The sequence below is a fragment of the Rhinolophus ferrumequinum genome, chromosome 12, assembly GCF_004115265.2.
Source record: "Rhinolophus ferrumequinum isolate MPI-CBG mRhiFer1 chromosome 12, mRhiFer1_v1.p, whole genome shotgun sequence".
Lineage (NCBI taxonomy): Eukaryota > Metazoa > Chordata > Mammalia > Chiroptera > Rhinolophidae > Rhinolophus > Rhinolophus ferrumequinum.
In genome coordinates, this window is record NC_046295.1 from 83,073,075 (window position 1) to 83,100,031 (window position 26,957).

At 58.8% G+C, this 26,957-nt stretch overlaps 1 protein-coding gene across 1 annotated transcript; it reads left to right on the top strand.

The window, feature by feature from the left end:
* The first annotated feature begins 319 nt into the window (after positions 1-319).
* TRAF2 (TNF receptor associated factor 2) lies at positions 320-22,105 on the top strand. Its single transcript, XM_033122164.1, has 11 exons — positions 320-417; positions 7,899-8,117; positions 8,661-8,739; positions 8,985-9,083; positions 13,279-13,440; positions 14,424-14,498; positions 16,450-16,524; positions 18,313-18,642; positions 19,112-19,289; positions 20,642-20,790; positions 21,331-22,105. The coding sequence occupies exons 2-11, from the start codon at positions 7,930-7,932 to the stop codon at positions 21,547-21,549; spliced, it is 1,554 nt and encodes a 517-aa protein (XP_032978055.1). The 5' UTR covers positions 320-417; positions 7,899-7,929; the 3' UTR covers positions 21,550-22,105.
* The last annotated feature ends 4,852 nt before the right edge of the window (positions 22,106-26,957 follow it).

Sequence of the window (26,957 nt, forward strand, 5' to 3'; positions counted from 1 at the left end):
TATTGGGGAACAGTGTGTACTTCCAGGCCTTTTTTTCCAAGTCAAGTTGTTGTCCTTTCAATCTTAGTTGCAGGGGGCGCTGCCCACCATCCCTTGAGGGACTCGAGGAGTTGAACCGGCGTCCTTGTGGTTGAGAGCCCACTGGCCCCTGTGGGAATCCAATCGGCAGCCTTGGGAGTTAGGCGTATGGAGCTCTAACCGCCTGAGCCACCGGCCGTCCCGCCGCAGGCTCTTGTGTCAATCCGTCAGCAGGGCGGGCCCAAGGCGGAGGGGCGGAGAGAAGGCTGGCCAATCGGGGCCCCCGCGCGCTCTCGGTAGGCTCTGGTGTCAGTCCGTCAGGCGAGCTTGGGGGCGGGTCCGTGTTGGCGGCAGCACCGGCTAGGCGGGCGCGCAGTTCCGGACGCGCGGCGACCGTTGGTGAGTTGGACCTTGGGGTTCCGCGTCGGCGTCTCGGTCTCTGCGGGTCGGGTCGGGATTCCGGCTCCGGGGTGCGGGCTAGGCGCGCGGCGTCCGGAGGAAGGGCGGCCGCCGCCCCGCGAGCCTGAGGGGATTTCTCGGGGCGGGGGAGCCGGAAACTGAAAGTCGGAGCCGGGCTGGTGCAGGAAAGTTCGCGAACGCCCGCGGGCGCCCCGCCAGGGGTCTGCGGCCCGAGGTCATGACCCGGGGTCCACAGCGCAGGGTCACGACCTGTGGGTCACTGCTCGGGGCCCACAACGCGGGGTTACGGCGCGGGGGTCACGATGCAGGGTTATGACCTGGGGTCTCGGCCTGGGGTCCTGGCACCCCCCCTTCCCCAGCCTAGCTGCCCCGAGCTTCGGTTGCTGCCTGTGGGCGTCTCACCCCTTCCTGCCCTGACTCCGGCGGTGGGCTCACCTGTCCCTACCTAGTCTCTTCTTGCCCACAGAGGGGCTTTCCGACTTGCTTCGGGTTTGAGCAAGCTCCCCCGAACTTCAGGACGGCGTTCTGCGATCCGACCTCCGGGACGGCCTTTTCTCACTGCTGCCCCCTGCAGCCTGTCCCGCAGGCCCCAGGGCCCCCTCCCCGCGCCTCCCTCCTCACCCCCCTGCCCCCCAACTCCTTCCTCGGCCCCTCCACTGCCCTCCGCGGCGCTCCTGTTCTGCGCCCCTCCCCGTTCCCTCCTTCCTGGAAGCGCTTCTCCGTCAGTTGGGTTAATATGAGGGTACCTGCCAGGGAACCTCAGGTCAGCCTTCAGCCCCGCCCCTTTCACACCGGGAAGCCTGTGATGGAGGCTGGGATATCCGCTTTTGGCCTGTATGAGTCTGGTGCGTGTCCCAGGATGAAACTGAGGCCAGAGGTAGGTGGTGAGGACATGGAAATTGGCTGGGACACCCAGGGGCCTCCTGCGCTGGGATCCAGAGTGGAGGCAGCTGCCGGGAGGGATGGAGCCTGGAGTGGGTGAGAGGCGCTCTGGTCGCAGTGGGTCTTCATTGACCGAGACAGTGCAGAGCCCAGGACAGCTGCACGTGTGAGAGCAGACACTCGAACCGGGGCTGAGTCCCGCAGACGGGGGTGTGCCGGACCTGCCTCCCAGCCCACAGCAGAGGCGCACAGAGGCCACATGTCACCTGCAAGGACTGTGGTGTTTATGAGTCAGTTGCTGGTTTCAGGTGGAGGTTCCAGCCAACCCAAAATTGTTGCTCGAGGTTTTTTTGTGTTTTTTTGTTTTTGTTTTTGTTTTTACTTAAACAGCTTTATTGCACATAGCTTACATACCACAAAACCTACTCTTGCTTGAATTTCTTTCTTTTTTTTTTTTTAAAGATTTTATTGGGGAAGGGGAACAGGACCCCATTGGGGAACAGTGTGCACTTCCAGGACTCCCCTCCAAGTCAAATTGTCCTTTCAATCCTAGTTATGGAGGGCACCGTTCAGCCTCAAGTTGTTGTCCTTTCAGTCTCAGTTGTGGAGGGCGCAGCTCAGCTCCAGGTCCAGTTGCCGTTGCCGTTGCCAGTTGCAGGGGGCACAGCCCACCATCCCTTGCGGGAGTCAAAGCCCAGCTCAGCTCAAGGTGCCGTGTTAAATCCTAGCCACAGGGGGCAGAGCCCACCATCCCGTGCGGGACTCCAGGAATCAAGCTGGCAACCTTGTGGTTGAGAGCCCACTGGCCCATGTGGGAATCGAACCTGCAGCCCTCGGAGTTAGGAGCACGGAGCTCCAACCGCCTGAGCCACCGGGCTGGCCCCCACTTGCTTGAATTTCAAGTGAGCAAAATCCTCGCATTGCTTTTCTGAAAGCCTTTCCTAGCAGCAGGAGCTGTTTTCAGCAGTGGTGTGTCATACATAGGAACAGCTGCCCTTCCTGCCTCCAGCCCTCGCCCACCCTCCCTCTCCCCCACCTCAGCCCCCTCACTCTCAGGACAAAGCTCCCAGAGGCACCCGCTCTGACATGGGCCTTTTGCCTGGGGCAGCCCTGCAGGCTCCTGACAATGCTCTTCCTGTGTCCCCCTGTGTCCCCGACCTCTGCCACCTGAGGCTGTATTGTGCCATGTGGCTCTGGCCTGTGGACTGCATGGGTAGTAAGGCACCAGTCTCCCCAGCTGCACAGGGGGCCATGGCGGGAGCCCGGAAGCGTGCCTGCGGGGCCATGGCTAGACTGAAGGCCATATGCTGCTGCAAGGGTTTGGGGGAGGGGGCTTTCAGCCAGGGGTTCTCTCTCAAAGACTTTCTAAACTTACTGAGGGAATAAACCCGAATGTCTTTCCTCTGGGGACCTGAAGGAATAGGTTGTTTCAACAACAGTTGTAATGTGGGGATGAGAGTGTAGGATTTCCAGTGACCATTTGTTGCTGGATAAAGCGTGTTCTCCAGGAAGAAAAAGGCCTTTCACCTTTTGTTTTGAGAGTCGGGTTTGTGCCCCCTCTCTGGCAATGAGGTGAGGTGGCAAATGCCAGCCTGCCCGCCCTCCCACCAGTGGTTGGTGAGTGCACTGATCCAGTGTGGCCTGGCAGGGGGGTTTCCACACAGGACACCAAGGGTGTGCACAGGGAATGGCAGAAAGGTCCAGGGAGGAAAATCCAGAAAAAATGACCCACAGGCCCCACAGATCATGCAAGAGTAGGTGCACCTTCTGTCTGTCTCGAGTCCAGGACTGCTTGACATCCCGTCCTCCCTGTGCGCTGGACCATGTGGCCACAGAGAGGGCCCATGACTGTCCCAGCACGGTGCCCCGCCACCACCTCCCCCACCCAGAGGGGCTGAGCCTGGGTGAGGCAGAGGCAGGCTCAGCAGAAGGGTCCTGGGGTCTGAGCTGAGCTGTGCCCAGCTGTGCCCTGAGTGGGGGCAGGGTCCAGACCAGGTCCTCTGTGGGGCCCAGCAGCGGTGGAGATGGTATTTGGGGCAGGTGGACTGGTGGCCTGGTTGTGATTTAGGGAATACACAGCAGGGGTGGGGTAGGAGGAGAAGAGGAGGAGGGTAGAAGGAATGGCTGGTGTGGGTTTCAGGAGCGAGGTGCCCTGCTTTGGAGTGGGGTGGGTCACGGCGAGGCCAGTGGTCAGTGTGTTGGAAGGGCTGGGTTAGGGGTGTCGGAATGAGTGTGCAGAGCTGGGAGCAGAGAGGGTGCTCATGCACCCCTGTACAAGCCGGGGCCCCATCTCCCCCCACCCCAGTCCCTGCCTCCTGGCTTTTCCGTGCTGGAGGGCGCAGGTCCGCAATACCACGGAGGACAGAGAGCTGTGCCATCGCAGGAGGGAGGCCTGGCACAGGGAGGTTTCCAGGAGGCTCGTCAGGGACAGCATCGCTGAGCATCAGATGGCCTCGACTGGCGGGGTGGGGCCACCGGCAGCCAGGTGCTGCAACACCTGATTTGACGTCAGTTTGGGCAGCACTGGATTGTTGTAACGACACCTGACGCCATTAGCCTACACTCACACAGCCGGTTCAGGGAAACTCGCACAAGTGACAGCCACATGGAAGAGATGACAGGGCAAGGGGAGGGGAGGGGGCGCAGCTTCCATGTCCTTTCAGCGTGCCACCTTCCGCGCATCATGATGTGTTCACCAACCCGGAAACCCCCTGAACCCCGTCGTTAGGTGTTTTTGTGGGGGGTCCATCATGAAGCCATGATTGATCAAATTGTTGGCCGTTGGTGATTACGTCATTTCTGCAGCCTCTCTCCCCTCTCAGGGGACGGGAGTGGGTGGTGGCAGTGAAAGGGGCTTATGAGTGATAAAGCGTGCTCCTCTGTCCCCATTACTCAGGAAATAAATCCCTGGGGTTCGGGGAGCTCTGTGCAGAGACCAAATATCTAATGATTATTGCACCCCCAAAGTAATTGCTGTCCTATGTTCATCACCAAGTGCACTGAGCTGTCCCACCTCCATCACCAAGTGCACTGAGCTGTCCCACCTCCATCACCAAGTGCACTGAGCTGCCCCACCTCCATCACCAAGTGCACTGAGCTGTCCCACCTCCATCACCAAGTGCACTGAGCTGTCCCACCTCCATCACCAAGTGCACTGAGCTGCCCCACCTCCATCACCACAGCGCACTGAGCTGCCCCACCTCCATCACCAAGTGCACTGAGCTGTCCCACCTCCATCACCAAGTGCACTGAGCTGTCCCACCTCCATCACCAAGTGCACTGAGCTGTCCCACCTCCATCACCAAGTACACTGAGCTGTCCCACCTCCATCACCAAGTGCACTGAGCTGTCCCACCTCTATCACCACAGCGCACTGAGCTGTCCCACCTCCATCACCAAGTGCACTGAGCTGTCCCACCTCCATCACCAAGTGCACTGAGCTGTCCTACCTCCATCACCACAGCGCACTGAGCTTTCCCACCTCCGTCACCAAGTGCACTGAGCTGTCCCACCTCTGTCACCACAGTTCATTGAGCTGTCCCACCTCCATCACCAAGTGCACTGAGCTGTCCCACCTCCATCACCACAGCTCATTGAGCTGCCCCACCTCCGTCACCACAGCTCATTGAGCTGCCCCTCCTCCATCACCACAGCGCACTGAGCTGTCCCACCTTCATCACCACAGCACACTGAGCTGTCCCACCTCCGTCACCACAGCTCATTGAGCTGTCCCACCTCTGTCACCACAGCTCATTGAGCTGTCCCACCTCTGTCACCACAGCGTGCTGAACTGTCCCTGACATTATAGACTGGAATTATCCCATAACACTGCTTTGTATCTGGCAGAAACGCCCTTCTAGAAAAGTGTAAGTCTGCCATGCGAAGTTCACTTACGTGTGGAGCGTGTTTGAGGAATGAAATATGAAGTCGGATGGCTCATTTGCACACTCACGGAGTCATTGCAAATAGATAGTTTGTAGTTCTTGTTTTTAATCACTTTACCTGAGAGAGGCAGGGTTTGGAAAACAAACCGCAGCTTGAAAGGACCAGGCGGGCATTTTGGTTCCTCATTGGAGCGCCCTGACACCTGACCCCTCGTGGCCACTACTGTAAGGACAGAGGCCGCTCTCAGCTGTGTCTGTGCAGCTGCCCGCAGCGGGCAGCTGGGGCTCCCCGAGCCCTGTGTGATTTCAGACGCGGCCAGAGATGTGGACATTTTCTTCCAAGCTTTGGACAAGCGCAGGAGGCGCAGGATTGAGCATGTGGGTGGCTCTCAGAGGGGGAAATTGTGACGTGACACTTGCATGCATTTCTCATTCCAGTTCTTAAAAGTGAAAATGTATTTGTAAGTGAGATTGGAGCGATGTGGAAGGCTCGCAGCACTGAGAACTCCCGTGGGCCTGCCCGTCTGACCTGTGGCTGGGGCCCTGCTGTTGGGTGAGCTTAGATCCCTGCCTTCCTGCGTGTAAGGTAGTCGTGACTGCTAAGAGGCAGTATTTATGAGGTCACTGAGGAGTGGACTGACAGATGTCGAGACCTGGCTGTGTGTTGGGGCCTCTTCCCTTTCTTTTCAGTCAAAAAGGACACTGTTTTTGTGTCTAACGGAAGTCATAGTCAGTGGGTTAATAAAATAGGTTCAGTCTGCCACAGAAGGTGTGGCTGGGTGCCAAGGCCAGGCCTGGCTGTGTTCAGGTGGGATGCTGGCTCGAAAGAACAGAGCCTGTGTGACAGACGCTGCAGGAAGCTATCAGCGACATTTTGCAAAAAGAGCATTGCGCGGACGCTTGTGAGGTGGCCTTCATTCTGTATTTTACCTTTTGCCCGTATAAAACAGGACCACCATCAGAGTCTTTACATTTCATATTCTAACGTAGCAAACTTACGGTAGAGTTTTGACCTAAAAAGGGTGACTTTTTTTAGTGATATAAAAAATTCCTCTGTTGAATGTAGTTTAGAGCAGTGATTTTAGACCACGAATGGTTCTTGGAATCAGTTTGGTAGTGTGACCAGAAAAAAGAAGTAAAATAGAAAATGTGGGTGCCTGTCACACAGGAGTGTGCTCTTGTGGGCCTTTTTCCAGTTCTGTGGGCGGGGGGGGGGGGGCAGGTGACCGCAGGGCCTGGGAAAATCTGGCTGCAGGGTCCTCCCGCCTCGGTGCCCTGGCCAGAGGGCACTATTAGCATGTCTGTAGGCCTCCCATCTTCTGGTTTAGAGCTTCTGCCAAACGGTTTTAATAAAGGGACCTTCTAGCGCATACACACCTGTGCCACGAGGGCTTGAAAGCATTAGATGGCCCAGCTGTTGGATGGTGGGTGGGTCATCCAGGGCCCCAGGCGCCCCGTGTGTGGAGAGCACACGGACCTGTGAGCGAGCAAGAGACCGGTGTGCCCTTGAGCTGAGCGACCTTGGACACAGTGTCCCCTCCCTCAGCCAGCTGACTGGAGGAGTAAATGCAGGGTATGAAAACATAGGGGGCTGTGGCGTGCCATCCACGTGTGAGGGCCCGTCAGTCACAAATCCAAACATGTTCACTGAAAGTGGCTTTGCCCGGATAACACACTGTCTGTCACCCTTTCCTGCGGTGTCCGACCAGCTTAGGGTACTGAAACAGCCTGAGAATGTCATTGCTGCTTTGCGCAAACCCCTCTCTCCTCCTGGAAAAGGGGTGTCATTTCATAGCTTCCTGGTTTGAAAGTCGGTGTGACTCCTGCACAAGACCCAGGGGACGTGTCTCCAGGGCACACGGGAAGGAAACCCTCACTCGAGGGTCTTGCAAAGGGGCTGGTGGTCCTGGCCTCAGGCTTCCTGGGGGGACAGTGCCTCGTGTTCAAGGGCTTTGGGCACTGCCCCTTTTCAAGGGCTCATACGATTTGTTAGGGGTTTTTGAGACGGTGGATGTTGAACAGTGAGTTCCATGCAAGGTCTCTGAATGCTGTGCCCCCCACCCCCATCCCGTCCTGATGGCCTTGCCTTGGGGACCTTGCCATGGCCTAGCGCACGGCAGAGGGGGCCCTGAAGTGAGAGGACACTCACTATGGTGGACGGGGAGCAGAGTGGCTGCGCCAAGCTGACGTGGGAGAGGCCACTGGCTGGTGCGGCCCTCTCCTGGGCACAGCCAGATGTGTAAGACTTACGGCAAAAGCCGTCCACCCTTCTGAATGTACACTTGTTGTAGGACCCTGAGGAGAGACCGAGCCCTGCAGGGCACTGCTGTCAGCGGGAAGGAGGCATCAGCCGTGCTCTGGCCACAGGTCCCATGCAGCACGCTGGCCTGGGAGTGGAGGTCTGCACTAGGTGACCTTGAGGACAGCCCGCTGGTCCAGAGGCTGCAGGACAGGCGTGCACCAGCCATGGCTTGGGCAGGTTGCACTGTGGCCGAGCCTTGATTTCCATGTTCGGACGAGGATCGTGTCCAGGCTCCCAGAGCGCTAAAACCCTGCTCTCAGATTCTGGACCACGGGTCCGTTTGATGACCCAGACCCCTCACCGCCAGGCAGGGGCCGTTTTCCCTGGAGGACTATGTTCGAGTTGGGGTACCACTTGGGATCTGCCCTGATGCAGCCTGTGTTCTTCTTTAGGGCCTGGTGGTTTGCGGGGCGCGCAGCTCTCATGGCTGCAGCTAGCGTGACCCCTCCTGGCTCCCTAGACGTGCTACAGCCCGGCTTCTCAAAGAACCTCCTGGGGACTAAGCTGGAAGACAAGTACCTGTGCTCGGCCTGTAGGAACGTCCTGCGCAGGCCCTTCCAGGCGCAGTGTGGCCACCGCTACTGCTCCTTCTGTCTCAGCAGCATCCTGAGGTATGTTGGGCAGGGCGGCCCAGGCGGGCTGGCCAGAGAGGTGGCTCCAGGTCTCGCCGGTGGGTGCAGTTCACTGCCCACGGGACTGGGAAGTTAATAACCCGGAGAGACACGCGCTGTTTGGGTGCAGGGGGTGAAATAAACCTATTGATTATGAAAGGTGGTTTCTGCTGTGTGTCCTGCTTTTTAAGGTGGGCACTGGACACTGCCGGCTCACACTGGTGGTGCTGGGGGGCCACCCTAGGACGCAGGCACCTGCCTGGGTGGCTGGGCGGGAGGGGAGACGCGCCTGCGCAGCCCTTGTTCTGGGGCGTGTGTCTCTGAGTGGCCAGCGCCTCGTCACGATGGGGGTGATTGATCATCAGAGGAGCGAACCATCTGACCTGTTTTAAATGCTTTCACATCACAGCACTGACATGTGCTTGTTGCTGACTTGGGATGGGTTTGTAGGTGCCGAGTGGTATGTGGAGTGGCGTGGTGTGTGGAATGCTCACGTATTCTTGGCACCTGGTTTCAGGAGGGACCCTCTTCTCTCCCCACCAGCTCCGGGCCTCAGAACTGTGCCGCCTGCGTGCACGAGGGCATATACGAAGAAGGCATTTCTATTTTAGAGAGCAGCTCAGTAAGTGGAAAATCTACACTAAAAATGTCACAATAAACAGAAAATGTTTTTGCATTTCCTTTAACAACACCGATGGCGGATGAAACTTTTAACAGCTAAAAATGTTCCCTGCTGCTGTGGTGACGTCTGGAGTTTGCCCCAGTCGCAGGCAGAGAGCCGCTGTCCGGGAAGGTGCCGTGTCGGGTGTGTGGGCCGGTGGGCCACGGGGAGGGGCTTACCCGCAGGGACGCGCGCTGTCTCCCCAGGCTTTCCCGGACAACGCAGCCCGCAGGGAGGTGGAGAGCCTGCCGGCCGTCTGCCCCAGCGACGGCTGCACCTGGAAGGGGACCCTTAAAGAGTACGAGGTAGGGCTCCCTTGCGGCACAGCCTCCCTGGAGCACGATCCCTCCCACCTGCTGGAGTTGGCATGTCTGACGCCTGCAAAGGGGGGCTGCTGCTTACGACCCGTCCCCTTAGACACTCAACTGCGCAGAGCCCAGGCCCGCACCGTGGAGCCCGGGTGGCGTGGCTGGGGGGGCACTTCCCTTTCTGTGCCTCAGTTTCCTGGTCTGTCAAATGGGGCTGCAGTCCCCTGCTGTGGACTGTGGCGGTGTGGCAGCAGTGTGCCAGCCCAAGTGTCCCCGCGGCGTGTTCCTGTTCATGCAGGAAACCAGCTTTCTCACTTGGTAGGACGTTTCTGTCGTGCTTCGGACACGGGCTTTCACATTTTGAATTGACTGATGTTGGGAATTGCGGATGTCATCTGTGCATTTGTCCTGTGGTAACAGAAAGACGCCCGGCTCGTAACGGGCAGCGTCCGTGTGCGCGTCTGCTCCATGGCCTGTCTGTGCCTGGCCAGGCTGGCTTGCGTCCCTGCGTCGACATGTCGGGGTTTCTGCGTGACGGCATCTGGCTGCTGGCCCTGCCGCGTGGAGGCCGAGAGGCGCTGGAGCTCATGCGGTTGATTATCTGGCCATCGCTTCTTCTTAACCAATGAATGCCTTTTAGAAACTGGCGTCTTCATGGTTACATGTACCCAGAGGTTCACAGTGGCCAAGTGTCCACCAGCTGATGAAGGGACAAACAAGACGTGCTGTGTTCAGACCATGAGCCCTAAAAAGGTCACTCGGCCATAAAATAGAAGGGAATTCTGACACAGGCTGCAGCATACATGGCCCCCGAGGACACTGTGCTCGGTGAGATGACCCAGTCCCAGAAGGACAAACCCTGCAGGACCCACTTCTGTGAGTGCCCCACAGGAGTCAGGTTCAGGGACAGGAAGTGGAGTGGTGGTGGACACGGCTGTGGGAGGGGTTGAGGTCAGTGGCACGGTGACAGGTGAGCTGTCAGCATGGTGAGGCCTTCCTTGGTGCCATCTGCTGCTACCCAGTTGGCGAGGCTGCAGGGGCTATTTGTGTGGAACCCTGGCTCTCCCACAGCCAGACGAGCTCCCGTCCAGGCTGCCCAGGCCACAGGAGCCCCCTGCCGTGGGGTGGGCGCCGGGCTGGGGCTGAGCTGCAACGGCAGGGGACAGGGGGGTGGGGGTGCCGGGCCTAGTGGGATCCTGGGTTCCTGGCGGGCTTCTCCCTTCCTGCTCGCCGCTCCGTGTGCTGAGCTGCCCTCACTCTCGGGGCCGACTTGACTGCATGGTCTTCAGGCCGCCATGTTCTACAGGAACAGCTGGGCTGCGTCTGGGGAGGGGCCTCTGTGGGGCAGATGGGGCGGGGGTGCTGCAAGTGGAGCAACTATGGCACCCTTCTGTGCCCTTCCTGGGAGCAAGAGACCCCTGCCTCTGTGCAGAGCCCCGGCCGCCCAGAGACCACCGAGCTGCACCTGCAAAAGTGGTGACGCTGCTGCCCGCTCAGCAGGAGGGGCCTGCAGCTGTTACTGCTGGCTGTCCAGAGAGTGGGCCTCGGGTCAGGGGGGGCAGCCCCTGTGGGGCACCAGCTGCCTTTGCAGGGGACCAGGAAGCCCCTGGGGACAGGAGGACGGACCCTCGCTTCTGATTCTTTGGGTTTTCTGCCGCCTCCAGGCCGGTGGTGTGGGTCGTGGCTTCGTGGGCCTCTGGCTGAGGGCAGGAACTGCAGCCAGCCCTGGGTTGTCGCCCGCCCACCCGGCTGGAAAGTCCCTGGCTGCCCCGGAGCTCGGAAAGTCCCTGCGAGCTGGGCTGGTCATGTGAGAGGGTGGGCGGGTGGCCGCTGCTCGGGGACACTTGCTGGCTGTGAAGGCCACTGGCCTGGGCACACAGGTGCCACCACATTTGCTGCAGCAGGAGCCCCGCTTCTCTCTGAGCCGGCACGTGTGCCCTCGGGCCCCTCAGAACTGGGGTGGCCTCAGGAAATGCTTGCACTGCGGCTGAGTTTGGAAAGTGTGGCACGAAAGGGAAAATGGTGTTTAGCAGCTTCTGAGCATGTTCTGCCTTTGCAGTGATGGTTACTGTTCTCTAAGAACTCAGTGATTTAAGGCTCCATGAAGTAAAAGAGGTTTGTGGAGCCTCCTCACTGCTCATCCTGGTGCTGAACTACAGGGCTCCCAGCTGCTCTGGAAGTGAGGGGGTTGTGGGTGGCTCGCAGAGAAGGGGCCGCTCGAGGACACGGGCGGCAGGAGAAGCCAGCAGAGGCGGCGTGCCCCGCCTCCCACCCGCTAGCTTGAACATTTAGTTTGAATTCTGGTTGAATGAACCAGAAGTGATTTCTCCGAAGTGGCGCTTCTCTCTGAAGGTCTCTTGGGAGTGAAGAGCGGGCAGAGCTGTGTGGCCTGTGAGCATGGCCTGTGGGGCTGGCGCGGTCCTGGTGGCTGTGTGCCTGGGCCTGTGTCCTTTCAGCTGCCCACATGCCCCTGAGGGTGTTACCTGGCTGAGAGCACACCCCGCAGTGGCTCCGAGCCCTAACTGTGATGGGAGATGTTTTTGCAAGGCCCCTCTGGCTCAGGGGGGTTGACTGATTGCTCCGCGCTCAGCACGGCTCAGCCTGGGGCCTGCATGGTGGCAGCGGGCAGGGTGGGGGTGGCAGGGGTGCTCCCTGGGGAGCCCGTCCCTGTGCTGCTGCAGCATCAGGGCCATCCTGGTCTGCCTACATCCGGCACCCGTCAAGCTGCCACGGGATCCCCAGGGAGGCTGGATTGGAGGCAGTGCTTGGTCTGTGTGTGTCCAGGAGGCAAGTGCTGTGGGGTCCTGTGAGGAGGCGTGGGCGCCACCGGGCGCCATGTCTGAAGTGCCGGAGGATGGCCCATGTGCCGCGTCTCGAGTTCACCTGTCCCTTCTGTCTCTCCCAAATGGTGAGCTTCGGCCCCAGCAGCCAAGCCATCACCAGGCTGTGTGCACATCCTGGAAACTGGGGGGCCGTGCAGACACAGGCGTCAGGCTCTCCTGCCTCTCCAGGGAGGCCCTGAGCTGCCCAGCCCGAATCTTTGTGGGGTGCTGACCCCACGGTGAAGGGCCGCCGGCTCTGGCCTCTCCGGAACTTCCTGTCCCGGGGCCTCTCCCTCCCCCAGCAGGCGCCCTTTCTTTGCACCGTCCCCGTCAGCACACAAAACAAGCTCTAGTGTGTTCTGTCTGAAACCTCCCATCATGCGCGGTGACAGAAGCCAGACACCAAAGGACAAGTCCTATAGGATCCCCACTCCTTAGAGGTCCTCAGGGGAGTGAGACTCACAGAGACAGAAGTTGGAACCACGGGTGCAGGACTGGGAGAGGGTGGGTGTGAGTGTGTAAAGGGGACAGAATGTCAGTTTGGGGAGATGAGAAAGTCCTGGAGATGATGGAGGTGGTGGCCGCACGACAGGGTGACAGGCCTAATGCCACTGAGCTGGCACCGAAACGTGGCTGAGATGGTCAGTGTTATGTTTTACCACAATAATAAGAGTAATAAAAAACCCGTAGCAAACAAATCTGCAGCTCCCTGTTTCTGCTGCCACTCCTCTGTCCCCTTCACAGCAGACTGCCCGAGAGTTGCCTGCAGTTTGGCTGCTCAGCGCGCGGCCCCCGCAGGGCTGTTGAGGGACCAGGACTGACCTGTCCTGCCTGTTGCCTGGGAGGTGTCACCCTGCACCTGCTGTGAGCTCCGGGAGGGTGGGGTTCGCCAGCGGCTCCTGGCGTGGGTGTGGGCATGAGTGGCCGACTCCCGAGTGCCTCCTCTGCGTCTCACTCTGGCCGCCGTGGCCCGTTTTCCTCACAGCACGTCTGCTCTGCTCACTTGTCTGCCTTGTGTCCTGGTCTCCGGCACCCAGCCAGCTTTGTCCCTCTGTCACCAGGCCTTGGTTCTGCGGGGGCCCACCCTCTGCTCCTGCCTTTCTGCACCCCGTCCCGTCCTGCCCATCCTCTCACTGGCCAGTGGTCCTGTGGTCCCTGGACGTCACTCGCAGCAGTCCCCTCAGTGTCCCATGGCTCAGGTGCAGGGACGGACGTTCTGGGCGTCATGGCATGGCTGGGGTCCTGCCAGCTGGAATTGGTCCCAATTGGGGTCACACGGGTCCAGTGGTCCAGCACCGAAACCGAAGCAGAGTCTCAGCTGCATGGCTGCCCGCAGAGCTCTGCTGACACTTTGCTCCCTTTGTCGCCAGAGCTGCCATGAGGGACACTGCCCATTCATGCTGACTGAGTGCCCGGCGTGTAAAGGCCTGGTCCGCCTCAGTGACAAGGACCACCACGCGGAGTTCGAGTGCCCGGAGAGGAGCCTCCGCTGCAGGCACTGCAGGGCTCCCTGCTGCTGGGCCGACATGAAGGTGAGGCCGGGACTCGCAGGGCCCGGGCGTGGTGCCGGCCGGTCTGGCCTGGCCTGGCCCTCCTCTTGGGGCCAGCGTGGTGCCTTTGCCGCTTGTCCCAGCGCCTCAGCCCTTCCCGGGCAGCCACGTGGCAGGAGGTTCCCAGTGGGAAGTGGTCGGGTGTGAAGGCGTTTCCCTCGCAGGGCAGGTGAAGCACATCACCTCACTCGCTGTGTCAGGGTCACCACGTGCCAGGCTGCGTCCAGCCTCCCAGACAGTTAGAGACAAGTCCCAGATTTCGTGTCGTTTCATCTAAAATGTCTTCCAAATGTGTGTGTAAAAGGCAGGGGCACTGTACGTGTCACCCCCACATCTAAATGGTGGTTCCTTGTCGTTCTGCGCATCTGAAGTGTCTGTCAGGTGGATTTGTTGGCATCAGGACCCAGTCGGTCCCGCCTGCATTTCATTGGTCCCTCCGAGGTGTCTCTTCATCTTTAGCGGTTCCCTGTGGGTGTCTTTTTCTTTGCCACTTACTGAAGAAGCAGGCCATTCTGTGGTAGCTGAGTGTGTCCCCAAGGTGTCCTTCACACGTCCCTCTGTCCCCTCTGCCCGTAAACTGTTAGATCTCGAGGACTGCTCAGGGCTCGGGCACATCGGAGTGCCAGGGACCCTGCAGCCTCTTGTCAGGGTCTCAGAGACATTCCAGCTGCTCCCAGGTTCATGGTCAGGTCCTGCCAGCCTCACACCTTGGCCAGCGCGGCCGTTCTCCAGCTCGCATGGGCCCGTCTCTGTCAGGGCAGCGAACGGTGCTGCTCTCGTCAAGTCTCTGTCAGCGGCTTGTCCCCATGCTGCTCTGGTGGCCACCAGATGAGACGAGGTCCTAAGAACTCTGAGACTCCTGGGTGCCTGCAGGCCCCGTGTCTCGAGGACAGTGGTGTCAGTCCTGGCCCCAGTGGCGGCATGCCCCACGTCCCAGCTCTGACGTCCTGACCGCGTCTCTTCAGGCACATGACGAGGTCTGCCCCAAGTTCCCCTTGACGTGCGACGGCTGCGGCAAGAAGAAGATCCCCCGTGAGAAAGTAAGTAGTTTCCCGGCTCCTCCAGGACCAGCGGCCGGCGGGAGCCTGGGCCGTGGGCCGCCCTGCGCGGTGTGGGGGGTGACGGCCTGGGCCCGAGAGAGAAGCGGCCGCCTGCCGGTGTGGGGGCGCCGGGGGTGCTTTGCTGCTACTCTTGCAGTGATGCAAACAAGAGCCGCGGTGAGCCGAGCGAGCGCTGTGGGACCCCGGGCGCTCCTGACGTTCAGGGTGCGCGGCAGCCGCGTCCCCCGCGTCCCCCGTGTCGGCCCCTCCCTCCCACAGCACAGCTTCAGGGGCAGGAGCAGGACCCCACCGCTGTTTCATGAGCCAGTCACCACGGCTTCATAGTGACGTCAGTCCGGCTCTGTACCTCACTTCCGTTTACAGCTCTCGCTGAAGGAAGTCTTAGTACCTGTTTCCCCGAAAATAAGACCGGGTCTTATGTTAATTTTTGCTCCAAAAGACACTACTATCAGGGCTTATGCTCAGGGGATGGCATCCTGAAAAATCATGCGAGGGCTTGTTTTCCGGTGAGGTCTTACTTTCGGGGAAACACGGTACCTAGTGACACGGGCAGCGGTTTCCTCTGTGATCTGACTGTATGAAGTAATATGACGACAGCACCAAGATCACCACTGACTGGACTCAGCTCCGTGGGGATTAGTTCTCGCTCCAGAGTGGGCAGGCTGCCGTGTCAGCATTCCATTAAGCTCATTTGTTTCCTTTTGCTTTTGCGTGTTTAAGATTGCTCTTTAAAAAGAAAAGATTGTTGGAGTGGCCAGTTGGCTCAGTTGGTTAGAGCTTGGTGCTAATAACACCAAGGTTGCCGGTTCTATCCCAGCACGGGCCACTGTGAGGTACGCTCTCCTTAAGGAAGGAAAAAAAAAGATTGTCTTGTACTTTTGGAAATCTGTCACGTGGCTCCAAAGTGACAACTAGAACGGGGCATTCTGAGAAGTCAGAGGGACATGCAGGCATCGGCAGAGCTCAGATCCCAGCCTGAGGCTGTCCCCAGCGGTGCAGAAACCTGCACCCCAGCAGCAAAGAGGAGCCCTGGGCCCTGGCCCGCCAGCAGCCAGCAGAATGTGGGCTCGCCCGCCCGCCCGCCCGCCCGCCCGTGTGGAGGGTGAGAAGTGGTGTCTCGGGGAGGCTGCAATTTGCATTTCTCAAACTGGGAGCATGCCTGAGCATCGTTTTGCTCAAGTTCATATGCTTTATGTCTCTCACATCTGTGGCTGCTGCCCGTTTCCTGCTGGCTTCTGCTCTGTGCTTTCCCTGTGAGGGGAACTGTAAGGGACTCTGTTGCAGTCATTGTCCTTTTTCTTTGCTTATTTCTGTTTGGGGAGCCTGTTCAGGGTGTCTCACTGCAGAGCTGGGCTGTCTCCCTGCCCCACGTTTCCTGGGCTGTCGGAGGTCTGGTTTGCTCACACTCCAGGTCCCTCCGTCCCCCAGGACGGAGGCAGAGGGACACTTTTAGGTTGTCCTGTGGCTGCCTCACAGAGCCTGGCTGTGTATCTGTGGCCCTGTGCTCCCCTCACTGGGGGGCCTCCTCTTTCTGGGCCCTGTGCTCCACCTTGCTGGTCTCGGGTGTGTCGTCGGGGGCCAGCGCTGCCTAGGTCGGTGCTGGCGTCTGGCCCAGCTCAGGCCAGCACCCCTCATTCTCATTCCCGGGTCCAGGAATCTGGGCCTCAGACATGACGTGTCCCACACACTGCTGCAGGGGACCAGTCTCCGCAGGCGTTCTGAAGTGTTGGGGGGCCATGTGTGACGCCCCGCCTGCCCCCACGTGGGTTATTGACCCAGCACGCGTGTGCGGGCGTGCACCGATGGCTCTGGAATGGGCTGCAGGATTTCGGTGATGAGAGTGAAGAGGCGGGTGGGGTGGGCCCAGGAACCTCGCGTGGACTCTGACCTCGGCTGAGGAGTGCGGCCTCTGTGACGCCACGCCTTCTAGTTTCAGGACCACGTCAGGACGTGTGGCAAATGCCAGGTGCCCTGCCGGTTCCACGACGTCGGCTGCCCCGACATGGTGAGTGCAGTCTGCCGGGGCCACCTGGGTCCTCCTGGGGGTCCCGTCTCCAAGCTCCTGGACAGGCCTCCTGTCGCCGCCCACCTCCCTGCCTGTCCACTGCCCCAGCCGGAGGTGCCCAAGCCCAGTCCCTAGTCTGCTCCACCTACTTGTCCCCCTGCTGATGTCCCCCGCCTGGTGGCTGAGCCCTGACCACCCCCTCGCACCTCCCTGACGTCCAGTGGGCCTCTCAGACCTCAGCCGCACCCCACGACTCCCCCTCTGCCCAGAAGGGACACCTTGGTTCACCCCACCGCTCTGGCCAAACGCCCAGAAATCACTCTGGACCCTCGTGTCTCGCGTCCAGTCCACCGGAAATCCACCACCCTGCCTGGCAACGGTTCCGAAACCCACCTGCTGCCCCCACCTCCCTTCGTGTGACTTTGGCCCTGGCTCCCTGTGACCTTCACTCTCCCTTGTCACTGGCCTGGCCATTCTCAAGTCCACTGACCTCTTCCCCCCCCCAGGACCTTGACCCGCCTGCTGTCCACATGCCGCACACCTGCCAGTTTCTGTGCGGCTCCCTCAGGCCCGGGCAGCTCTGTCCACGTCTCCCCTCTCTCCCCTTTCCCAACTGGTGTCGCCCCAAAGGGGTTGGAGTGTGCAGCCCTGTCCTGCCGACTGAGGGCCTGGGGCCTGTAAAGACGGGGCACACCGGTGCTCCGCTTCTCTGCAGAACCCCCTTTCTGGTGGTGATGGTCCTGGCGGTGCTGCCACTTGATGTGGTCTCAGGTGTTTTGCTTTTGTTTCCCTAAGGACAGTGCACAAGGACAGGACCTGCTCTGTCCCTCCAGTCTGTGTCAGACCTGTTTTCTGTGCGACACCATGCTGGTCCATTTCCCGCTCAGACCCAGGTCCCTTCACATGGGGGCTGTCAGGGGCCTGTGTGTGGGCCCAGGGCACTTGCCACCATGCCTTTCAGTGGGCAGTCAGGACACGTAATGGGTCTAATGCCAGCTAAGGCCTCGCATTGCGTTGACTTTGCTGATCTAACACTGGACCTTGAGCTCCAGCACAGTAACAGTCTGCTTTTTACCGGGTGACCTGCATAGCTGTCCCAGAAGCACTCCCTGGAACACCTGGGCGTCTCCCGTCTAAGCGCACCTGGCCATGCCCCTTGGGCAGGCCTCTCATGCAGGTCTTTTGTTTCTACTTTTGGTTTTGTTTGTTTTTTAATTTTTTATTGGGGAATATTTGGGAACAGTGTGTTTCTCCAGGGCCCATCATCTCCATTGACCTTCAGTCTAGTTGTGGAGGGCGCAGCTCAGCTCCAAGTCCAGTGGCCGTTTTCAATCTTAGTTTCAGGGGGCGCAGCCCACCATCCCAGGCGAGAATTGAACTGGCAACCTTGTTAAGAGCAGGCACTCTAACCAACCGAGCCATCCAGCCGCCCCTACTTTTGGTTTTTGGAGTTTCCAACATTTTAACCTTTGTTGTGGAGCTTTGGAAGACATTTGGTTGCCAAGTCAGCTCTGTGCAGTAAGACTGAAGCTGGCCACTGTCGCCCTTCCGCCGCCCCCGTGGGCACCTTGTCTGATGCTGTGTTCTATTACGTTGAACAGGAACGAGTGACATAGTGGGAAGGTTTGTCGTTTTGAAACAGGATGAACTTCAGATGGTGACAAATGAAAGGCTGGCTGGCAGCTGAGGTGGCACTTCCATGCTCTGCTGACACCCGCGTGGACCAGGGGTCCCTGGGTCAGGGCTGAGTGCAGGTGTGGGGGCGAGCCCCCCATCTTGTCTCTGCAGGTAGAGAACGAGAAGCAGCAGGAGCACGAGGCCCAGCGGCTCCCAGAGCACCTGGCCATGCTGCTGGGCGTCCTCCTAGAGGCCACGGGCCGGTCCCCGGGCCAGAGCGAGGGGGTCAGCTGGGAGGCCGGCGTGCTGGGCTCAGGGCCGGGGCTCTCCAAGGCCGTGGAGCTCCTGCAGAGGTGCGAGGCCTTGGAGAGGAAGACGGCCACCTTCGAGAACATCGTCTGCGTCTTGAACCGGGAGGTGGAGAGGGTGGCCATGACCGCCGAGGCCTGCGGCCGGCAGCACCGGCTGGACCAGGACCGGATTGAAGCTCTGAGTAACAAGGTTCGTGCCCAGGCAGGGCCGTCTCATCTGGGCAGCTTCCAGGAGTCTCGAGCCTCAGAGCCAGGACTCTGGGGACAGCGTCTTGATTTTCATCGTGGCGGCATTTTCTGCCTCTGAGCCGAGCCCCTTTGTGAGCCCCGTTCACCGATGGACCCGACTTGGGGGTACAGCAGGCCGTGGAGCATGTGCCTCGTGCCCTGTGTGGGTGCCATGAGGGTGCTTCCTGATACAGTCTTTGAACCTCAGGCCAAGTGGGGTGGGGTCTCGTGGGGACAGAGCCAGCCCAAAGGCTGACCCGCGACCTCAGTCCTGGGACACTGCAGGAGAGGTGGGTGTGGGGGCGGTTTTGTGAGCTCACTCCGGCCAGATGAAGGTGGTCTTCACAGAGCGAGCCGGGCAAGCCCCCTGCCCAGCGGCCAGCGGGCCCGTCCTGAAGGGTTCCCCCTCACGGGGCTCCCCGCACCCCCAGGTACAGCAGCTGGAGAGGAGCATCGGCCTGAAGGACCTGGCGATGGCCGACCTGGAGCAGAAGGTCCATGAGATGGAGGCGTCCACCTTCGATGGGGTATTCGTCTGGAAGATCTCGGACTTCGCCAGGAAGCGCCAGGAAGCTGTGGCTGGCCGCACGCCCGCCATCTTCTCCCCAGGTGCTGTTCTGGAGCTGGTGCTCAAGCTGCTGCTGTCCTGGGGGGGCAGAAGGCCCCTCGTCACCGTACCTCCCCTCAGCACTCGCTTTGGCTGTGGGCCGCCAGGAGGGGCAGCGGTGCAGCGGCGCCGGTGGTCTCCCCACGCCAGCTCAGCCAGGCCGCTGGCTGTTCCTTCTGTTCATGGGTCCCCTCTGGGTGCTCGGGGTCTGGGGCACTGTGCAGGGGGGTGGGGTGGAGGAAGGCGTCTGCTGTGCCTGCGTAGCTGCCCGTGCTCCTGTCAGGCCCGCGGCCTCGCCACGAGGTTCTTCCCGTGAGGCCCCTGTGTGCGCTGCGGCCTGGGCCGTCATCTCGCTCCCTGTACCCTGACCCCACCTCCAGTGACGTGCCACAAGTGCCCTTTATTTTAATGTGTACTCTGGTGAATCTGCTGCTGAAATCGGGGGTCCCAGAGTCCGGGCCGAGTGGGTACAGGCTCCTGTGTTGTTTGAACTCAACGGGCGGGGAGGGAAGGTGGCCGCTCTGAGCGTGGGCAGCATGTGCGGAGCTGCAGCGAGCTCCCGTGGCGGCCGACACGTGCTGTCTCCCCACACGTACTGGGCCAGATGCACAGGCTCTGCTCCTGGGCTGCGATGAGAAGTGTGGGAGCGGGCTCTGTCCCCTCTGGACGGGCCTAGGCTGGCACCTCCTTGTAGCTGAAGTCAATGCTGACTCATTTCCTGCAAGTTCTGCTCTCACAAACCCCAAGAGTGACCTGGGGTGAGGGGGCCGGTGGTGGAACATGAGTCCAGGTTGGGGTGGCCCCGTGAGGCGCACCTGTGGATGTGGGTCCTGCTCCGGCAGATGCTGCCTGGCCTGACCCACCGACGTGTCTTGGGTGTGGACTGGGTGGGCAGCCAGAGCGCCAAGGGAAGGTGATCCTGGAGGCACGAGCGAGACGGCCCACGGTTCTGTCGTGTCTTGTTACTTGAATGGCAACCAGCTCGTCTCTGGCTGTTGCTCTTGTTCTGCGCTCCGGCTGCATAGCAGGGATACCAGCGGCTCTGGTTCATCCCCGGCTGTCACCCGCTGTCGCCTCTTCCAGGCTGGCAGAGCCCCAGCCTGTGGCTCCCATGTGATGTCCCAGCCGACTTCAGGGTCACAGCCAGTTCAGGCTGGTTTGGGGTTATATTAAGTTTCTTAAAAACACTATTTATAATTACTACATTTTAAAAAGAAATTTGTTTTCACTAGCAACTGCTTCTGTGTACTTGGCACCCCCTAACCTGAGTGTGTCCTGTGTCTGTTTCTCGGGGAAGGTGGCCGGGTGGGGGCCGAGCCCCTGCAGGCCCAGCTCACCAGTGCCTGCCCCACAGCCTTCTACACCAGCAGGTACGGCTATAAGATGTGTCTGCGTATCTACCTGAACGGGGATGGCACCGGGCGCGGGACGCACCTGTCTCTCTTCTTCGTGGTGATGAAGGGCCCCAACGATGCCCTCCTGCGGTGGCCCTTCAACCAAAAGGTGTGTGAGCCTGTCTGTCCCGCGGGCGCTGTGGGGCCCCTGGGACCATGAACCGGCTCGTGGGCCGCTGTCACTGAGCACTGTGGCCGTGTCGTTAGTTCCACGGCTCCCGAGTGTCAGCGACGCTGCCAGTCCCCGGCTTCACAGCCACTTGGGACCGGCAGTGGGAAATGCCACCTCAGAGTTTGTTTCCAAGGAAGGAGTACAGCTTTGGGGCCCTGGTCTGAGGTGTGATCAAGCCCTTTGAAAACCAGAATCCACTTTGGGTTCAGGAATTGAAGGTTCAGGGCCGAGGACAGCACGGAATCGTCCTGTGCGTGGGTGCCACTGGCGGCCCTCGGCCCTTGCAGGTGCAGGGACCCGCGGTGCTCCGCCAGTTCTGTCAGGTGGACACCACTCCATAATGCAGATGTCCTCAGGTCCCAGGTGTCTGTGACAGAAAATGCCGAAATGGGCACATTCACCAGAGGGGCTGGCATGTGGGGGAGCCGGGCAGGGCTGGGCTCACTGCTGCCCCTCCCTGGGGCACTGTCCTCCCAGGTGACCTTAATGCTGCTTGACCAGAACAACCGGGAGCATGTGATCGACGCCTTCAGGCCCGACGTGACCTCGTCGTCTTTCCAGAGGCCGGTCAGCGACATGAACATCGCAAGTGGCTGCCCCCTCTTCTGCCCTGTCTCCAAGATGGAGGCCAAGAATTCCTACGTACGCGACGATGCCATCTTCATCAAGGCCATTGTGGACCTGACGGGGCTCTAGCGGCCTTCACTGGGGCCGGGGGTCAGGGGCAGCCTGGCCAGCGGCTTGGTGAGGAGCCACCGTGCTGCGCCTGAGCCTTGCTTCAGCGGGCGGGTGCCAAGTTCACGTCCCACGGGGGGGCCACCTCCGGGGAGAGGGCGCTGAGCCCTGGGCCATGGCTGGGCCGTGGGCCTGCGGGTGCCGCCCAGCTGCCGGCCTGCGTGGTGCTCGGAGCTCTTGACGGGAGCGGCCGGGCCGAGGCAAGCAAAGTGGAGGTGGGCCCATGAGGAGAGGGCTGCCCCCATCCGGCCACAGCGAGAAGCCCCCTGGTGCCTGGTCCCACCCTTCGGCCCCTGGAGAGAAGGGACGATGTCAGGCCTGGCCCCTGGCCCTGAGGGCAACTCCTGGTGTGTGTCAGCCTGGCCAGACCAGTGGGCAGGGAGGTGGCCCATGTCCTTGGAGCATCCCAACAGCTGTCCCTGTGGTATGTGGGGGGTGCACATTCAGCCTGTTCGCTAGACGGGTGCCAGCCGCCCTGTCAGGCTGTGGAGAAGTGGTTATTAAACCATTAAACCTCTGTGGTGAGTGGTGTCCATTTGGCTCCAGCTTTGGTGGTGGTGGCCCTCCTAGATCCCTCCCCGCAGGTGCCCTGCCCCGCCTGAGTTTCCAGCTCCTTGAGCAGTTAATGTGGGTTCCCTGACACTCCAAGCTCATGCCTGCGGGCCTGGTGAAGCCTGCGGCTTTTTCTTCTGGAATGTTCTTTGCTGGCTCCTTTTCCCTCATGCCTTGCCAAGGGCTGCCTTGAAAGCGGGACCACATTTCCTCCCAATTCTGGGCCCACTTCACCCCGCTGTGCAGCGACCCCAGTCCTGGAAGAGTGACCAGTGGCTTCATTTGCGTTTGGGGGTCTGACAAGCAGCACTGCCCCCTGGAACCAGGACTTCTGTGGGCACCAGGCGTTCCGACAGCCGCAGCACCTGGCACCCTGACCACAGGGTGGGCCTCGCCTCGGGGGTCCCAGCAGATGGCTTTCTGCACCCTGCTGCACTGTAGCTGTGTCTTCTCAGGACCTGTGAGTCCGAAGCCAGGCTCCGGCTGCATGGGGGTCTTCAGAGAGAACCATGACACACCTGACTGCCCTTGACACTCATTCACTCGTCCGTTTTGAGGAGTTAAACAACAGAAAAGCACAGAGAAGAAGGAAACAAGCACGTGTGTCCACCTATGTGGACACATATGTGCCTTTCCAACTATGCATAGGTTTTAATTAGAGACATGTCGAGAAGTTGAGGCCTGTTTTTCCTTTCCTCTTGTCACCTTAGCTCTAAAAGGCACCGTCCACACAAATTTGGTTCCCTTAAGACTCATACACTGAATCACCTGCAGGTAGTTGTTTTCCACCCCCTGGGCTTTAAAACGTGGCATGCTGGCACACTCTATACGGAGGGTCTGACTGCCGCCGCCGGCCAGCCGCAGATGGCACCCGCTTGCAGATGGTACCCCTCCAGGTCCCTTGGGCACTGCTCTCCTGACCCGGACGGGGAGGTCCCTGGCTGTCACCCTTGGTGTGGCTTCTGGTGTAGCCCCCAGCCTGCCCCTCCAGAATCCCTCTGAGAATGGCCGGCCTGCCTTGGCCCATCTGTCTGCTGGGTCGTTCGTCTTGTTTTCCTGTTGGTGGAAAGAGGTCCTGATATCCGAGGACACTGGTCCTTGGTGCCTTGGCTCTGTGCTGGTGGTTACAGAAAGAGACCATTAGGGGGTGACCCTTTCTTTTATGAATGCTGCTACTGACCACTTAAGAAATCCTAACCTTCCCCAGGGTGGAAAAACACCCTCATGTCATTGTGTTGGTTTTAAAGTCTTGTTTTTAACGTTGGGTTTGTTGACATGTAGTGTGTGTGTATTTCCATATTTATGTGTTTTTTATTTGATCAGTTCAGGTTATACCAAGTAGATCGGTGAGTTTATTTCCCTTCCCTTAAAATGAAACAGAACGGTAAAGTGAGAGGAATGGAAAGGTGTTCAAATACAAGGTCAGAGAGAGAGGGAAGGAGGCAATAGCATAAGCAAGGTCTGGAGCTATTTTGGAAGGTGGGGTGTGGCATCCAAGCAGAGGGGGGTGGGCCCAGGGTGCCGCATGCCCCCCAGGTCCTCCCCTACTCTTCTCCAGGGCAGCTGGGTGCCCTCCACCCCTCGCCTGCCTGCCTGGAAGGGGGAGGCCTCAGCCTGGAGAACTTGCCAGAGGACCTCAGGGCTGAGGACCCCTGCCTCGCAGTGCAGAGAGCAGGGGCAGGCTCAGAAGTCCACACCCAGACCTGCAGACCACCAGCCCTCTGCTGTTCCTGAGTGCCAGCGACCACAGGGTGACACCACAGGGAAGCAGGTCCCCCTGGGGAAACCCAGGGCCCCAGAGGAAGACCCCGTGAGCAGGCCTTGTGCAGCCACTTTATCCCCTCCCGGGAGGCAGCAAGCTGACCCACAACTGAGGGCCAGCTGGTTTACACAGCTGCCTTTGTGACCGTAGTTTTCGGACCTCGCCACCCAGCCCGTGGCAGCCACAGACCTGCTTTCTGTCTCTGTGGCTCTGCCTGTCCTGGACTGTGTACTTCATGGCCTGTGTCTGGCTTCTTGGAGCACAGACTTCTCGGCTCTAGAGTTTGAGTCAGGACTTCCTCCTCCTCAGGCTGAAGGACATGCCATGGTGTGCACGGGCGTCTGGCCTGCTTGTCCCATAGGGGACAGTGCGGTTCCACCCCTGGCAGCCGCGAGCACAGGGCACATCGCCGTGTGGACACGTTTCCACTTCTCTTGGGGAGGTGCCTGTGAGTGGGGACCCGGCCACGTGCAGCTGTTGAAAGAGCTGCCCCATCATTTTCCACAGTGGCTGCACCCGTGGACAAACCCACCGGGACGCGATTTTAATTTATGCCTTAGTCTGACCACCTCCTCCCTCATCTTCCATGTTATCTACAATTTCAGTTCCATTTTATTCTTTCCAACAGAAAAATAATTATTTGTCAAAGTCCCGCGGAGGTCCTGGTGCGGCACGTGCTATCGGCTCACTGTGGACAGTGTCCCGTGTCCTGAGAAGGCGCCACGGACGTTCTCCCGAGGCCTCTGGCCTCTGTCTGCACAGCGTCAGCCTCACTTTGAGTGCTGATGACCTGGGTTTAGAATCCTGGGGTGATGGTTATTTTTCTCAGCACTTTGAACATCGACACCACTGTCACCGGGCCTGTTGCAGATGAAAAGTTGGCTGCAAGTTTGTTACTCTTTGTTCAGGTAAAACATTTTCTCCCTAGTAGCTTTTCAGTTAGTCACAGTGTAAAGCTGATTTCTGTCCCCCTGGGTGTGCCGTGTGACTTTTAACATGGGTGTCGGTTGATGTAACCAGACCCTGACAAGCAGACATCCCTGGATGCTATCCCATCGTCATCCCCACGGCCACGGGCCTGTTCTCCGCACCCCTCCCCCAGTTACGTCTTTTCAAGTATGACATGTAGATGGAACGACTCAGTGTGTAACCTGAGGCCGGCTTCTGGCCCTCAGCACAGTGCCGTGGGGTCAGGATGCTGTGTGTAAAAAATTCCTTGCCTCTTGTTGCCGAGCAGCGCCCCACGGCACGGCTGGTCTAGAGACTACAGCTGTCGAAGGGCATTTGGGTGCTTCCAGCTGTTGGCAGTTCTGGGTCGAGCTGCTGTGAACACGTGAGCACAGGTTCCTGTCGAGATAAGTGTCCATTTCCCTAAGGAGTGGCATTGCTGTGTCACACGGTGAGTGTAGTTTAAAGTCATGAGAAAATGCCAAACCCTTTTCCAGAGCAGCTGCCTAGGGTCTGAATGTTTGTGCCCCCCGCCCACACATTGAAGCCCTAACCCCTGAGGTGAAGGTGTTGGGGGAGCCCTTTGGGAGGTGGTGAGGTCGTGAGGGTGGGACCCATGGATGGGATCAGTGCCCTGATGGGAGGGACCCAGAGCCCCTTTGCCATGCGAGGGCCCCGTGAGAAGTCTGTGACCTGAACAGGACCCTCCCCACTACGCTGGCACTCGACCTCAGGCTTCAGTCTCCAGAGCTGTGAGAACGAGGGTCTGTGTGTAAGCCCCCAGCCTGTGGTGTCGGGTTGTTGCAGCCCGAGTGGGCTGACGCAGTAGCTGTGGCCCTTTGTGTTCCCACCGTGCAGGTCGGCTCCCGTCCTCGCGAGCCGTGTGCGTGCGCGTGTGCGCATATGTGTGTGTGTGTGTGTATGTGTGCAAGCACCAGCCAGTGTCAGGTGTGCCATCTTGTCTTGGTTTTAATTTGCATTTCTGTAATGTTTGATGTTGGGTACTACTTTGGTGAAGTGTCTGTATTCTTGGCCCATTTTTAAATTGAGTTGGTTATTTTCTTACTGTTGAGTTTTGAGTTATATATAGTCCAGATACAAGTTCTTTGTTGGATATGTAATTTGTAAATATTTTCTCTCAGTCTGTAGCTTACCTTTTCATCCTCTTAAAAAAGTGTTTTTCAGAACAGAAGTTGGAAGTTTTGAAGTCTAACTTTTTCTAACATGGATTGTGCTTCTGGGGTCACGTCTGAGAGTCTTTGCCTAATGCAGACCACGAAGGTTTTCTATAGTTTCTTCTAGAAGTGTGCGTTGTTTGACAATTTTCCTTTAGGTCTATGATCCATTGGGTCCATTTTTCTACAAGGTGTGAGGTTCCACTCTGGGTTCCCTTTTTTTGCCAGTTCCAGCACCATGTACTGAACTGACTCTCCATCATTTGGCTGACGTAATTGTAGCCTCTCCGTTCTCTCAATGACTTGTTTTTGTACTTTTTAAAAACGTTCACCTGCCATATTCATGTGAAGTGTTGTGTTCCACTGATCTGTGTGTCTTCTTCACCACCATCTGCAGTAAGCATTACATCTGCTCAAGCAGGTGGTTCCTCCAACGTTATTCTTGTTTTTCAAATTGTTTCAGCTGTATTTGTTTCTATTGTGAGTATTGTATAAACAAAACACCCTGCTGGGATTCTGACGGGAAAATCTACGGATAAGTTTGGGGAACAATGACACCTCTGGCAGGTCTTCCCCTCCGGGAATATAATTTGCCTCTTTAGGTCTCTGGTTGTATTCATTATTTTGTAGGATCAGCATACGTGTCTGTACATGTTTTGTTAGGTTTACGCCTAAGCGTTTCTTACTTTTTTGAGCTGATGTGGAAGGTCTTGATTTTTAAATTTTGGTTTCCAATTATATGGTCCCGGTGTTTAGAGGGATAGTTGATTTTTGTGAGTTACATTCACATCCTGTAAGCTTCACAAATGCACATATTGGTTTGAGGGGGCTCTTGGATTTGGGGGGAGATTTTGTGCATAAACAATTACATCACCTGGGAATAGGGAGAGTTTTGTTTCTTCTTTTCCACTCCGTATGCCTGTCATTTCTCT

Coding starts and splice junctions, on each gene's coding strand:
- TRAF2 (XM_033122164.1), top strand. CDS start 7,930: ATGGCTGCAGCTAGCGTGACCCCTCCTGGCTCCCTAGACGTGCTACAG. Junction 8,118..8,660: donor TGTCTCAGCAGCATCCTGAG/GTATGTTGGGCA, acceptor TCTCCCCACCAG/CTCCGGGCCTCAGAACTGTG. Junction 19,290..20,641: donor GCCCGCCATCTTCTCCCCAG/GTGCTGTTCTGG, acceptor CCTGCCCCACAG/CCTTCTACACCAGCAGGTAC.